Source organism: Macadamia integrifolia, chromosome 5, assembly GCF_013358625.1.
Source record: "Macadamia integrifolia cultivar HAES 741 chromosome 5, SCU_Mint_v3, whole genome shotgun sequence".
NCBI lineage: Eukaryota > Viridiplantae > Streptophyta > Magnoliopsida > Proteales > Proteaceae > Macadamia > Macadamia integrifolia.
In genome coordinates this window covers 35,359,158-35,372,423 of record NC_056561.1, presented here as the reverse complement: position 1 = coordinate 35,372,423, position 13,266 = coordinate 35,359,158, and the positions used below count along the sequence as shown (strand labels likewise).

The 13,266-nt window shown below is 37.3% G+C and overlaps 2 protein-coding genes across 6 annotated transcripts in view; one reads left to right on the top strand and one right to left on the bottom strand.

Moving 5' to 3' along the window:
* The window catches only part of LOC122079993 (carbonic anhydrase 2-like), a 9,674-nt gene extending 5,450 nt beyond the window's left edge, over positions 1-4,224 (top strand). For 4 of the 5 annotated variants that reach the window (XM_042646820.1, XM_042646822.1, XM_042646823.1 and 1 more), the window contains 7 exons: positions 115-163; positions 335-451; positions 563-616; positions 1,682-1,767; positions 2,778-2,883; positions 3,598-3,756; positions 4,012-4,224. In XM_042646820.1, coding sequence (XP_042502754.1) covers positions 115-163; positions 335-451; positions 563-616; positions 1,682-1,767; positions 2,778-2,883; positions 3,598-3,756; positions 4,012-4,050 — 610 coding nt within the window. In that variant the 3' untranslated portion in view covers positions 4,051-4,224. Of the gene's footprint in view, positions 1-114; positions 164-334; positions 452-562; positions 617-1,681; positions 1,768-2,777; positions 2,884-3,597; positions 3,774-4,011 lie in introns of all 5 variants that reach the window. The other variant, XM_042646821.1, reaches the window with a different exon arrangement.
* Positions 4,225-8,098: 3,874 nt separating this feature from the next.
* LOC122078715 (transcription factor WER-like) lies at positions 8,099-9,938 on the bottom strand. Its single transcript, XM_042644816.1, has 3 exons — positions 9,706-9,938; positions 9,501-9,630; positions 8,099-8,634 (listed from the first exon to the last, which is right to left on the bottom strand). Exons 1-3 carry the CDS (start codon positions 9,827-9,829, stop codon positions 8,217-8,219), a joined length of 672 nt encoding a protein of 223 aa, XP_042500750.1. The 5' UTR covers positions 9,830-9,938; the 3' UTR covers positions 8,099-8,216.
* Positions 9,939-13,266: the final 3,328 nt, after the last annotated feature.

Below are 13,266 nucleotides of genomic sequence, written 5' to 3'. Positions count from 1 at the left end.
AATTATTGCTGATGAAGAAAATTGAATCCAACATCATGTCCTTAGAGATGAAGAAAATTGAATCCAACATCATATCCTTAGAATTAGTGGGTAACATGTTATGCGTATTTGCAGGACAAATCCCGCGTTGCATGGTGAGCTGGCCAAGGGCCAAAGCCCTAAGGTAATTCTTAATCTCTATTTCTAAAATGTGAAACCTCAATTAATTTGTAATTGGCAGGACGAACATGGACTTGTTAATTAGATCATTATTAATATTATTGATAAATAAAGATTAAAGAAGCATGAATATGGGCAATTAAAATGGTGGGTTATGGGTGTGCTTGGTGTGCAGTTCATGGTCTTTGCCTGCTCGGACTCCCGTGTGTGCCCCTCCCATGTTCTTGATTTCCAGCCTGGTGAGGCTTTTGTGGTCCGCAACGTCGCCAACATGGTCCCCCCATACGACCAGGTAAACTCCAAAATATATACTCTCCTTAGTACTAATTATCTTCTCTCTTCTCTCTTTGGACTGTTGCTATGCTATTCGATTTATTCGTAATGAGACAGTTATCTGTGATAGACTAAATACGCTGGTGTTGGAGCGGCTGTCGAGTATGCTGTCTTGCATCTCAAGGTGAATAGTTGTTTCCTTCCTTTTTGTTTTGTTTTGTTTTTTTTGTTTTTTTTTCTAAGAAAACAGCATAAACAATTAGTACATCAATAAGGTGTGCACACAAAAGAGGACAACAAAGTCATTTCAAGTAAAGATGAGAGATCAGTGGATACCAGCATGTTATGATCAATGTAAAGACATAGGAAAGCATCCCCCAATGTCTAAATAAGATCTTTTTGCCTCGAGGGAAATAGTTTGGTACAAGGATATTAATTTAGAATTAAAACCAAAATCAAACTTTTAAAATTGAACTGAATCAGTCTGAAGTAAGTTGGTTTGGTTTCAAAAGTTAGAATTTTTTTTGGTTTTGATAGGTTTTGCTATTAAAACTGTTAAATGATATTGAATTACCTATTTTCAAACCAAATAAGGAACCATGTGAAATTATATATATATATATATATATATATATTTTACTATTTCAATCAATCTGGATAATAAATTCTATTTTTTTTCTAATATTTAAAAACTTTTGAGGGATTTTAACCCTAATAAGTAAGAGGTTTTCTGATGATGAAGATGTAAAAAGTTGACTAAAATACCTGAAATATGACTTAGAAATAAATATAAACACCAAAATACAAAATCGAATAAAAACTGAAACTTTTTTGATTTTGAAAATGTGTTCCTTGGCTAGATTTTAATTTTTGTATTTTATATTTTGAGCTAAATCAAAACCAAACCAAAACTCGTCTTATAGTTTCATCTCCCTTTTGGTTATATTCTCCTACCGTCTATCATCTTGTTTTTTTAATCGTTAGGCCCTTTGAACCAAGTGGAAAAGGGTCGATCAGGCCCTCCTGCCAACCCCATACCACATAAGGTGGAGGTATCCACCTAACGGTAAGCTTAGCAGGTGTTCTTAAGCTTCCCTAGTCTATCAACTTAATTATATTTAGGGGTGGAATATGGAATCTCTCTCCTCCTTTTCGGGAGGACATAATAACCATTATTAATTTATTCCTGGGATGACTTATACGTATATGATCCATACTGATTGCTTTTAATTTTGATTCATTCCACCAGGTTCAGAATATCGTGGTCATCGGACACAGCTGTTGTGGTGGGATAAAGGGACTCATGTCTTTCCCTGATTCCGGCCCCACTTCTACGTAAGTCCTTTTGTCTTTTTATCTTCTTTGTTTGCTTTTGTGAGGAACTCGGTTTGTCTACTAACATAACCTTGTTGATTACGTATATGGATTTCAGTAGAATAATATTGCGAGGCTGTTATGGCTTTTTGTCTTGTCCCCCAACCTTTATGCTGTTTACTACTTTACAATTGTTTCCTCAAACCTTTTATGCCCTGCCAGCACCAGGAGATAGCTTTAGGGGAGGACTTTGTGATCCATGTACTTTCAGTGGTATTGAATGCTATTTTGTTATTCCTCTCTCTCTCTCTCTCTCTCTCTCTCTCTCTCTCGTGATAGTGTCTCATGTGGCAATGCAGTCTAGGACTAACCTCAGGGGGTAATAAGTTGACAAGGGATCTTCGTCTTAGAAAATATGTGATTTTGAGTTCAACTCCTCTTATTTCTTTGGGATCACTCACACGGGGCATTTAGTGCTCTTCACTTCTTCTGATGAGAGTTGAATGATTCTCATTCAACTCCAAAATGACATGATCTATGCGATTGTAAGGTCAATATGGACCCGCGGGATTAATACCCGTCATTAAGAAAAAATAAATAAATTAATATAGTCTAAGACCAGATTTCGGAGATTGAAAGAAGAAAAAATAAAAGTGATAGACCTAAACTTTTTTCTTTGCAATTGTTTTCTCAAACCTCCATCTTCATCATCTCTCTATTTCTCTCCTACACATGAATATAAAATCATTTTATTGTTCTTCATAAGTGTGTTCCCTATGCCACTTGTAAAGATGACACTGATTTTTTATTTTTATTTTCTTTCTGATAAGAAGTTTCATCTGACTATGGATCAGGTTCTCATATGTGAATCATTCTCATACGATTTGATCCACACATGAAATCCTTCAGATGTAAACTCTATATGTATTGATCAAGATTGCACGAGAACCCAATGACTTGATCTGCTCATTGCATCTTTGGTTGAAGTCCAAAAAAGGCACTTATGAAAAGTTGATTTTTGGGATGTGCAGTGATTTCATAGAAGACTGGGTGAAAATCTGCTCACCGGCCAAAGCAAAGGTTAATGCAGAGAACGGCGGTTTACCTCTCCCCGAACTATGCACACTGTGCGAAAAGGTAAACCCCTTGTCTGATAAACTCCTCGGTCCCATTATCATATTCTTCTCTTTTATTTACTTATGCTTGCATCATAAACGCTTTCTTCACGTTCTTGTCTGCCAGCAGACCATAATGGTATTCATCGTCCATAATTCATTATTTTACACCTACGGTTCCGTTTGGTTGCAAGAAAAAAGTAAACTTTTTCATAAGAAGTGAAATATGTTTTACAGAAAGAAAAAAAATAAAAGATCATTTTCAGTGTTTAATTGCAAGGACAATGTAAATATTTCCCTTCACTTTCTTTACTACCAAACGGAGCCTACACAAGGTCCAAAAATCAAACCAAACAGCACAAATTTAACCTACCATTCATTGGGTCAGTTGGTTGGGTCTTGCATTGGTGTTTAATCTCCTTTAATGGAAAACAACCTTGTGTGGTTCAGACAATACTTACTGGGTTATTAAATTGCCCGTGATTTGTGAGAATATTAAACCATTCAAAAGTGTCTTCTATCTTTGAATTGGTGATTAGTTTGTGATGGAATTATCTACCCATGAAGATCCTCTTGGGGATGGGAAACAACTTTTTTTAATGTTTTGAATCTAGATTTGGGCAAGAGAAACAGATCCTTTTGGGAAAGAGAATCAGAAATAGTCACTTGGGTCAACAACTGATCTTGACTGGAACTCTGATATGATAACTCTTTGTTTGTTGGACTGTGAATGCAGGAAGCCGTGAACGTATCACTGAGTAACCTTCTAACTTACCCATTTGTGAGAGACGGTTTGGTGAAGAAAACTTTGGCATTGAAAGGAGGTTACTACGATTTTGTGAATGGATCTTTTGAGCTCTGGGGTCTTGACTTCGGCCTCTCACCACCTCTCTCTGTATGAACATCACCATAGTCAGTGACTCTCCTTTGCTTTTTCTCATCTTTCTTTCGTCTAAAGATGTTTGTATGTCATCTGTACTTTCCTTTGATGATAAGCTCAATAATCTTATATCAGTAACTATGAGAATAAGGTTATTAGTGAAATACAAAGGAGAGCTGATGATCTCCCCTTTTTTAATGCATTGGTTCTTCATTTTTGGCTTCTAATCTGTTTGTTCGCCACTGCACTTTTTCTCTTCTTCTTTACTAGGTAAGAGATGTTGCTACGGTACTGCATTGGAAGCTCTAAAGACATGCTTTCCCCCCCCCCCCCCCCTTTGAGTGGTGGAAAGAGCCTTAACAACATCTATCGTTACAGTGATATTGTCCTTTTGATTCTCATTGAATAACTTGAATTGGGTTTTGTTGTAGACCAAATACTTCCTTTCCTAGATAATGCATGAAGATATGGTATTTCTTCCAATACTGCTCTTACCCCTGACCCAGCTTTTTTTTTTTTTGACAATAAAAAACAAAGAGATTCATATTAAGAATATATCTAAGAGGAAAGATTGAAAAAGATGAAGAAGAGAGGCAGCAGAAAAGGCTTCATGTCTTGTTCCTAAAGACCCTGCTAGCTACAACAGATTAGAAAATCTAAAATATAAAAGAAAATGCTACTTTGATTCATTTTCCTCTGTACAAAGTAAGCACAATCTGTCAATTTGAGTAAATAATTAAGACCAATTTATCTTTATTGGATGGCCTACCAACCTAAACTTATCTTGATGACATAGAAAAGAAAACCCACTAACACTTTTTTATCTTGATGAAAGATGGATTAATTAGAAAGGTCGAAAGAGTTAGGTAAGGTGAATCCAATAAATTAAGGCAAGAGGAAAAAAGTTGGGCAAAGGAAAGTGATGTTAGTGTCTTAATAATAAATTCTGGATCTACCATAGAATTGCAAGGAACTTTCCTAGTTCAATTGTAGGGTCAGATCCTATGGATTAAGAAGTTCTCTCTTCACCATGGGTGAATACAAATTTGATCCATTTTGATAAGTGTGGATCTTCTAAAATTCACATTCAAATGAAGGAAACATCAAATGCTATCTCAGCCACCCATATTTGAAATTATCCAAAATACTCCTTAGATGCTTCTTTCATCCCTTTGAAATGTGTCCTGCAGAGATAAAACTGGAATGCATGTTGTAGAGGATTAGACTCCATTTTGATCAACCCAAGCCAAGAAGATCAAATTAAATGATAGCCTAACTCAACCATATGTTTGGCAGGTGGTTTCATGCATTAGATTATTCCTTGTATTCTTAGTTTTGAACCCATTTTTCAAGAGATTTAACTTTTCAAATGTTTCTTGAATTCAACTCTTTGTTCCACACATGAGTGGAGGGCAATAAAGTTTCACAAATGTGGTTAAAATCAAATAATTTTTGCTAAAGAGTCTTACCCGAAACCTTAAAGCATTTAAGTGAAGAGAGCTCCTCAAATATATTAAGGCATCAAAGATCTTGAACAAACCGAGGTTGGATTGTAACTCTTTAACTCTCAATATTGTCAATGTAGAAAAGTTGAAAGTTTGGGAACAAGTGATTGCGATGCAGTTCACTGTTGAAAGTGAATACTTATAGAGGTAGAACTCTAGATTTTTAGACAGCAACTGTAATCTCTGCAGATCCTTCATTCTATTTAAAATCACAAAAATATTTATCAATTCTTTGCCATTATTTTCTCTTCTTGTATGATGGGAATGTCTGAATGACATGTCTATAGGTGTATATTAAAAATTCGTATATGATAGATTATCTCGCAATGATAGAGAGAAAAGAGGACCACATTATTAATACAGGTAAGGTGAAAGTGTAATGATGACCAAGAGTTCAATCATGGTGTCGTCTTACTAGTAGACAATGGATACTAAGGAGAGCTGCCTATCCAATACTAGCCAGAGGTTTCGATGTCCAGCTGAAGTTTGGACTGGGCTGGGCTCCATCAAAATTTGGCTCAGCTCTTCCCACTTTCATTTTTCCCTACGGGCTAAGAGTCCAATATAAATTTGACTCCATTAAAATGATCGATATATATGTGTTTAAAATCCCCTCACTATTATTACTTTAGACATACACCAACTCAAATAAGGGAGAAAGAAACAAATGACGCAGGAGTGTAGATTCTGGCATGCATCCTCTCATATAATGAGATATGGGGTTTACATTGACATTTGCCCTCTTGTTTTGACTCACGTGGGCTCTATATAGATTCCCCCCCCCCACCCAACACACTGGCATTGTGAGAATCTCTTTCTCTCTCACACACACACACAAATCAAACAAGCTCTCTTTGGTGCCCCCAAACAACACATTGAATCAATTGTAGTAGTGGAAGAAGAAGAAACAAATGATTTTGTGGGGAGAAAAAAAAAAGAGAGAAAAGATATTGTAGCAGTATATTGGATAGGCCTAAACTTGCCTAAGAAATTTTGGATTTGAATGCAAATGTTATGTCAGGTAAAAAAACATAGACAATGAAAGTCTTTTTTTTTTTTTCAATCGCCCATGACGAAGAGAGAATCTCTTCATATATGGTGATTCAACGCAATGGTTCAAGTTCAAAACACGATGACCTATATTAAGTGATTTTCCTGAACTAAATTGATAATAACATCAATTGAATTTAACCTTATAAACCGACTTACAAAGTGAGGGAGAAAACCACGAACCACGACCATATCAACTCACATCAAATTCATTTTTGTAACTGATATGAAAATCAAACCCCAAATAATGACTGATATGGGATCGCAACTTAGATATTCTTGGTTCATACTTCATTGTGAAGGGAATGAATAATTCATATAAACTGACGGACTGAAGAGAAGTAAAAAGTTTTGAACACGGAGAGTTCTTATCTTAGCACTCATACACAATTGCACACAGTGATGGACAACGTGAAGGGGAAGGATTAATTGAAAGTAAATGAGAGGTCCATATGTATCAATTACATGGTGGATACGTACGTATGGTGAAAGGAACAGTCCTGGGCTCACAGCCTCAGACCCTTCAGGCTTCAGGGATTTGGCGAATGCAGTTATTGTTTAAGAGAGGAGGTGGATCCCACGTTTGGTAAGTCCCTATCTGTGCTTCTGATGAGTTTCACTAGGTTTTTTTCACGAGTCACTCTATATGAATTGAATCTGCTTTGCTGTGTCCTCCTTCTGCCTGGTCCCTTTGTCTCTTTAGCCACCTCCTTCCTCTGTTTTATTTGCTAAACCAATATGCAAGGTTTCTCATTTGAGAGAGAGAGAGAGAGAGAGAGAGAGAGAGAGAGAGAGAGAGAGAGAGAGAGAGAGAGAAGCCTCCATGTTTTGGATCGGGATCCTCTCCTGGGCACTGATAGCCCAAGTTTTGTCCATAACTACCTAGGCAATTGTCACATGTTCAAACAGTGATCCAACGGTTCTCGGCACAACGCCTCTATTCTAATCGATAGAAGCACAAACTTTGGATCACTGCTTTACAAGTGTCGATCGCCCAAGTAACTATGGGCTGACTTGGGCGATCAACGCTCAGGATAGAAGCCAGATCCCCATGTATCAAACTTAAATGGGACTCATGTAGAACTCACCTTCAAAGCTAATCATTAAAGAGAACGTTCCAGTCCTTATATATAGCTTTATTGATTTTGTGTTTTTACATGAAACCCTAACAATCTTTCTCTTCACAAGGGAGCGCATATGGAAACTGAGATCTTTCTTAAGGGGTTTTCTCAATCATCATAACTACACGGGAATTCTACATCTGAATTTGATACAACTTGATGGGACTCAAGTAGAACTAACCTTTGAAAGTCCGTCATTAAAAGGAAAATGTCCAAATCTTTATATCTCTTCACACTCGAGTATACATGGAAACTATGATCTTTCCGAAGAATTTTTTGCTTTCATGGAACCCCAATACAAATGTAGATAGTGATTTCCCAAAGAAGATTAGTACTGAACCTGTTTCTCATCATCTCAAGCCTCATGTTACTTGACAACTCTAGTAAAATAAGGTGCAAAAGTAAGTTGTCCCTACTTGTCATTCATACCTTTACAGAATTACAGATTACCAGGAAACATGATTTCCCACTTCAACCCTTATGAAGATGCCCTATATAAAGAAGCTTCTTTAAATGAACCTAAATATCCTTGACTCCATAAATATTTTTAGATCGAAGTTAAAGAGTCTATCCAATCATATGACCATACATAAAATCCGCGTTAAGTGAGAATTATCTCCGTACCATGTAATCCACACATATGGAATCCACCGAAAATTTAGAACATGATCGACTGTGGTATTGGTCAAACTAACGGTAACTTATAAATGGTTGTCCCATCAAGCTATTGAATGCCGGTGAGAAGACGGCAAGTACACAAAAAGTAATGCAATTATTGTTAAGGGGAAATTATTGTAAGCTACAATTCGGGCCAACCCATATCCATTGGATACTCAGCTAAAAGTTCAACCAAGGTTGGTGTTTCTTGGTTTAATTCATCATGGAACAACCAGAAAGAACCCATAAAACACTCACCCAACTCCGGTACCAGTACATCTAGACCTCCGATGACTGTCGTCTCTCGAGAACCTTCATTGGCTTGGTGTATAATATTTCCACTGCTACCACTGTGGAAACCCCCGGAGTCTTTTGGATTCAGGACTGAAGGGGACTGAAGAGTCTCCACTTCCTCTCTACAGTGTCTAGTGTGTGTTTCTGAGAAGCCTCCAACCTTGTTTTTCTTGTTGATCCCCAGCTTCTTGCTTAAATATGTGTTCCAGTGGTTCTTCACTTGGTTGTCCGTTCGACCCGGAACCCGACCTGCAATTAGTGACCACCTACAATTATGCAGCACCAGAGCAAGACTCTGTCACAAACTAGTACTTCACCTCCTACATCAATCACTGTTAATTAAAATAACCCACTGGATTGGATGTTAGGGGTCCCACTATTGGGTTAAAATGGGTCAACAGGTCAACCACCCAACTGGTCCACTATGGTCTGGGCTAAATTGGGACCAACAACCTGGGCAAACTGACCCAAACAGAACGGTACCACACCGAAAAATGAAGGAATGACACCAGATCAAAACCCGGGTTAAAATTAAAACCAAACCAATATAACCCTTATCTCAAAACTCATTAAGAACCAGAATTTTTCTATATTTGTATAAATATATATGTTAAACCAAATCCAAACCAGTTTTGAAATCAAAACCACCCACCCCGATAACAAACTGATATGAACCAAACCAAATCAACTCAAACCAATCGATTTTTTTTCCTTTTTTGGTAACAGAACCAACCGATTGACACCCTTACAAATTGAAGTCTTCAATACTTACTAAATTTGAATGATTAGTAGATCTAAAGGCGTACTACTATGATATGAACATGAAATGGGGAAACTAAGGTTAATTAGCTTTGAACCAGGGAAGAGCTTGAGATAAAGAAAGCTCAAGCAATGTCAGCAATGGCAAAAACTGAAGAAATCCAAGAGAGTGCCATCAACTTAAAGCTTAAAGGGGAAGATTAGGTAGGTATCCATAAGCAGGACTGTCAAAAACAAGAAGAAAATGGACAAGAATTGACTAATAAGGACACAAAGAAAGGCCAAGAAACCTCGAAAGAACATAATTTGGGACCATAAGGAAAGAATCTCTCTACTGTTAACTCACTAAAAGAGATAGAAAGATAGAAGAAACCTGTTCCCCAGTAGATTATGGAGTCTAATGATGAGGTCGTCTTCTTCCTCTGAGAAATCACCTTTTTTAACGTTAGGGCTAAGGTAATTCATCCATCTTAACCTGCAACTCTTTCCACACCTGTTCAAACCTGTCTCACCATAAACCAAGTTCAACAAAAGCTTTTAGTTTAAGAATATAACAACCCATGTCGCCTTTACCTCACCTGTCACCTTGGGGATGCGATTCCACCTGCCTTTGCCATGGACCCTTATGTAATCCATAAGAATATTGTCTTCCTCCACCGTCCACAGACCCTTCTTGTAGTGGTTCTTCATCCCTTGCTCCATTTCTAGAGAGAGAGTGAGAGAGAGAGATGAAGGGTTTCAATGAAATTCGTAAGAAGTCCTTTGATGTGTTTATATAGTACTTGACAGAGTGTCTAGTCGTACTGCTACTGTAGGTCAAGGTCGAGGGTTTCTGCCTTTTCCAAAGACGAAGAGAAGGGTTTTGGGGTGGGGTGGGGTGGGGTGGGGTGGGGTGGGGGGGGGTTGATTTGTGACATGTGACTTTGTGGGGGGTGTACAAAGGATCTGGACGGCTGAGAGAACCTTGGGGTGTGTGTCCAAGTGCTTCCAACCATTGGATCCTCGTTACATCGGTTCAATGACTGCAGAAGATGTGGACTCATGCATATGGGTTACCTTTCGATTTGGTTTGTGATGAATGAGGTGTAGAGTGTGGATTGTGTCATTATGGAATGGATGGAATCTAAAACTAAAAGCCAGATGAGAGGACTAAAGGGCAGTAAGGGTGCCAACTTGGTACCAGAACTGGGGACCTTGTAATCTAGTGATCAATTAATAAATAGGATGGGAAATGTAAATGGATCAGATCCAGATATTCTCTCGTTAGATATGGACATGAATCGTATTTAAATTTTTTCAATTATATGCTATACATTTATACTTTGACTTGTATAACCTAGACCTTAACTTTGATATAATTTCATCTCAATCCATGTCTCTTAGTTGTCTTAGCTATTTACCTCAATCTCTAGAATCCTGGTTGAATCTTCAAGAAACCTAAAAATCATTAGTTACTTGATTTTTATTTTTATTTTTATTTTTATTAGGGAAAGGGTTCTCAAAGCCTAAGGTGTGCTCTACTCATATTCTTGTTTATATTTTATATTTTACTATTTATAATAAAATTAATAAAAATAAATAAATGGTAGGAATTGCGTTACGTTCAGAGAGCCCTTTCACTTTTTATTATTAGTTAGATAGTTAGATATCTATTTTATTAAGATAGATTTTGTTCTAGAATATATGAGTTCAGATGCCTTTGACTGGATATGAATACGAATCAAATTCAGATTCTTGACTATTCGTTTTTATCTCTTTCAAGGTTCTGATGTGGATTTCCCAATAATTTCATGGGTAAGAGAATGTTGCTCGCCTGTCCTGCCCATGAGCCAACACTCAGGCCAATGGGAGGCTACGCAAAGGTATCTTCAAACTACAGGCAAGGGGCAGCATGATCTTTTAACCTTGCCTGTGTTTGGGTGTAGAAGGCAAGTGCAAGCTCAACAATGTTAGGAACCGCTTGACATTTCATTTCATTTCATTTAATAAAATTAAAGTGGAAGGGTTTCTCTATGACATGTGTGCAACGAAGATTGAGAATGTGGGCATGCATTTTTTTTGTAAGAAGACATGAGATAAAATCCGCATGATGGCGTCATGCAATTCATTTTCCCTAAAATAAATTAGTCAAAATGTTTCTTTAACAGCGAAGGAAGGATGCATCAGCATCAGCATCATCTTTCTCTATCCTTCTCCTCTTCACATGAAATGATCCAACTGCCCTCTTATACTTCAATCCATTCCATCAACACTCCTCTATGTCACTTGCTCAGAAAATCTTCTATTAAATTAAAGGCATAATGTTTCATCGGACGATTGGACCCTTGAGTCCATGGTTTTAGAGCATGGTATTGGAATGGGTATCGATGATCCCAAAACCATTATGACATCGGAATAAATCGGTATCGAATCGCCCATATCGAACAGAAATAACCCTGTTTTACCTTTAAAAAATGATTTTTTGACTTTTTTACCTCCAATCAGTACTGATCAACTGATACGATATCGACTAGGTATCAGTATTGGGATCGGACACTTGGCAAATCGATACGGATCTCCTCCCCTGTATAATGACCTCATTGCCTTCCTTTCCTTTAACTGAAATTTGTGGGCCCCACCTCCCAGTAATCTCTCTCTCTCTCTCTCTCTCTCTCTCTCTCTCTCTCTCTCTCTCTCTCTTCACAGTTTGGGCTATTTCTGCATCTTCTTTTCTAACTCGCTGAATAAGAGTCAGCTGTTCATCAATGGTTAAAGTAAGGATCTATCACCCCACCTCTGCATAATAGATTAATTGCCTATGCTTCGTCTTCATCAAACCATCGTATCTGCTCAGCAAGAAGCCATTAATGATAGATGAACGAATCACATCGCGGATCCAGAATCCACTAGATCCACCATTGATGGGTCCTTTTCAAATATCTATTCTCTCCACAAGGGCTTCTGTCATACGATGATCACTGGAACCAGATCCTCAACTTTCGGGTTAAACTTTATTCTCTTCTTAACACTTTCCTTTGTTTTCTCTCCCAATCCATCAATCAATCAAAATTTTATTGAATTTTCTCCTTTGTCCTTTAGGATTTTATAAATTCTATTCAACAAATTTCAACCCTTAATTAACCAAACAATTATAACCAAAGGGAATATTGTTCATACCCAATTATTTCTGGACTTAATTTTGTTGGTATTTCCGTATTTGTTTGTTTTCTTCAGTTCTTTGGATGTTCATCTATTAAAGGCAATAAGAAAAGTAAGGGTGTCAATCGATTGGGTTTCAATTTGGTTTGATATTGATTTCGAGTAATTCGATTTAAATGGAATAATCTGCTGCAACAAATAAAGTTGGGAAGAAAATTACAATTTCATTTACATACAAACATGGTCTGAGAAATTGAGTATCGGCCAGATTGGTCATATAACACTGTTTTGCCCTTAAAAATATCGATATTGAATTGGTGCTGGCCAGGCGGTCACAACTGATATTGATATGGATCTGTCCAATCCAAGACCAATACCACAAACCATAAATACGACCCCACAACTACATGAACCGGGTTGACAACGGGTATCTAGGTCTTCAACCTGACTAGTCCCGCGAGCCTATACTAACCCCACAACTGCATGAATCAGGTTATACTGAATGAGAACCATTCAATTTTCACTGAAAGCAATGAAAAGTAATAAACATCCTTGTGTGAGTGGCCCCAAGGAAGTAAGAGGAGGTAAACTCAGAACCACACGTTTTATGAGGCGAAGGTCCCTTGCCAACTGGGCGACCCCCTTCAGGTTTGTACCTTTGAACCCTTTTTACACAACTTAATGAAGAAACTTATTGTAACATCACATAATAATTCAGTAAATATACATGATTATATGGTTTAGTATGGTTTAGGTTTTGTTCATATTGATATTAAAAGGAAAGAAAAAAAAAAAAAAGAGAGAGTTTTGTTTAAACTCGGTTCAAACTGATGGATTTTACTTAAAATCGAAGACCGAATTGAATAAACTATCACTTTCTAAAACTAAAACCTATACTGTACACTAAAGTCCTTTATATCATGGTTTATGTTCATGGTATTGTTGATATCAATCCAGATTCACCAATAAGAGATCAATACCTCAAACCATAGCTTGAAGTA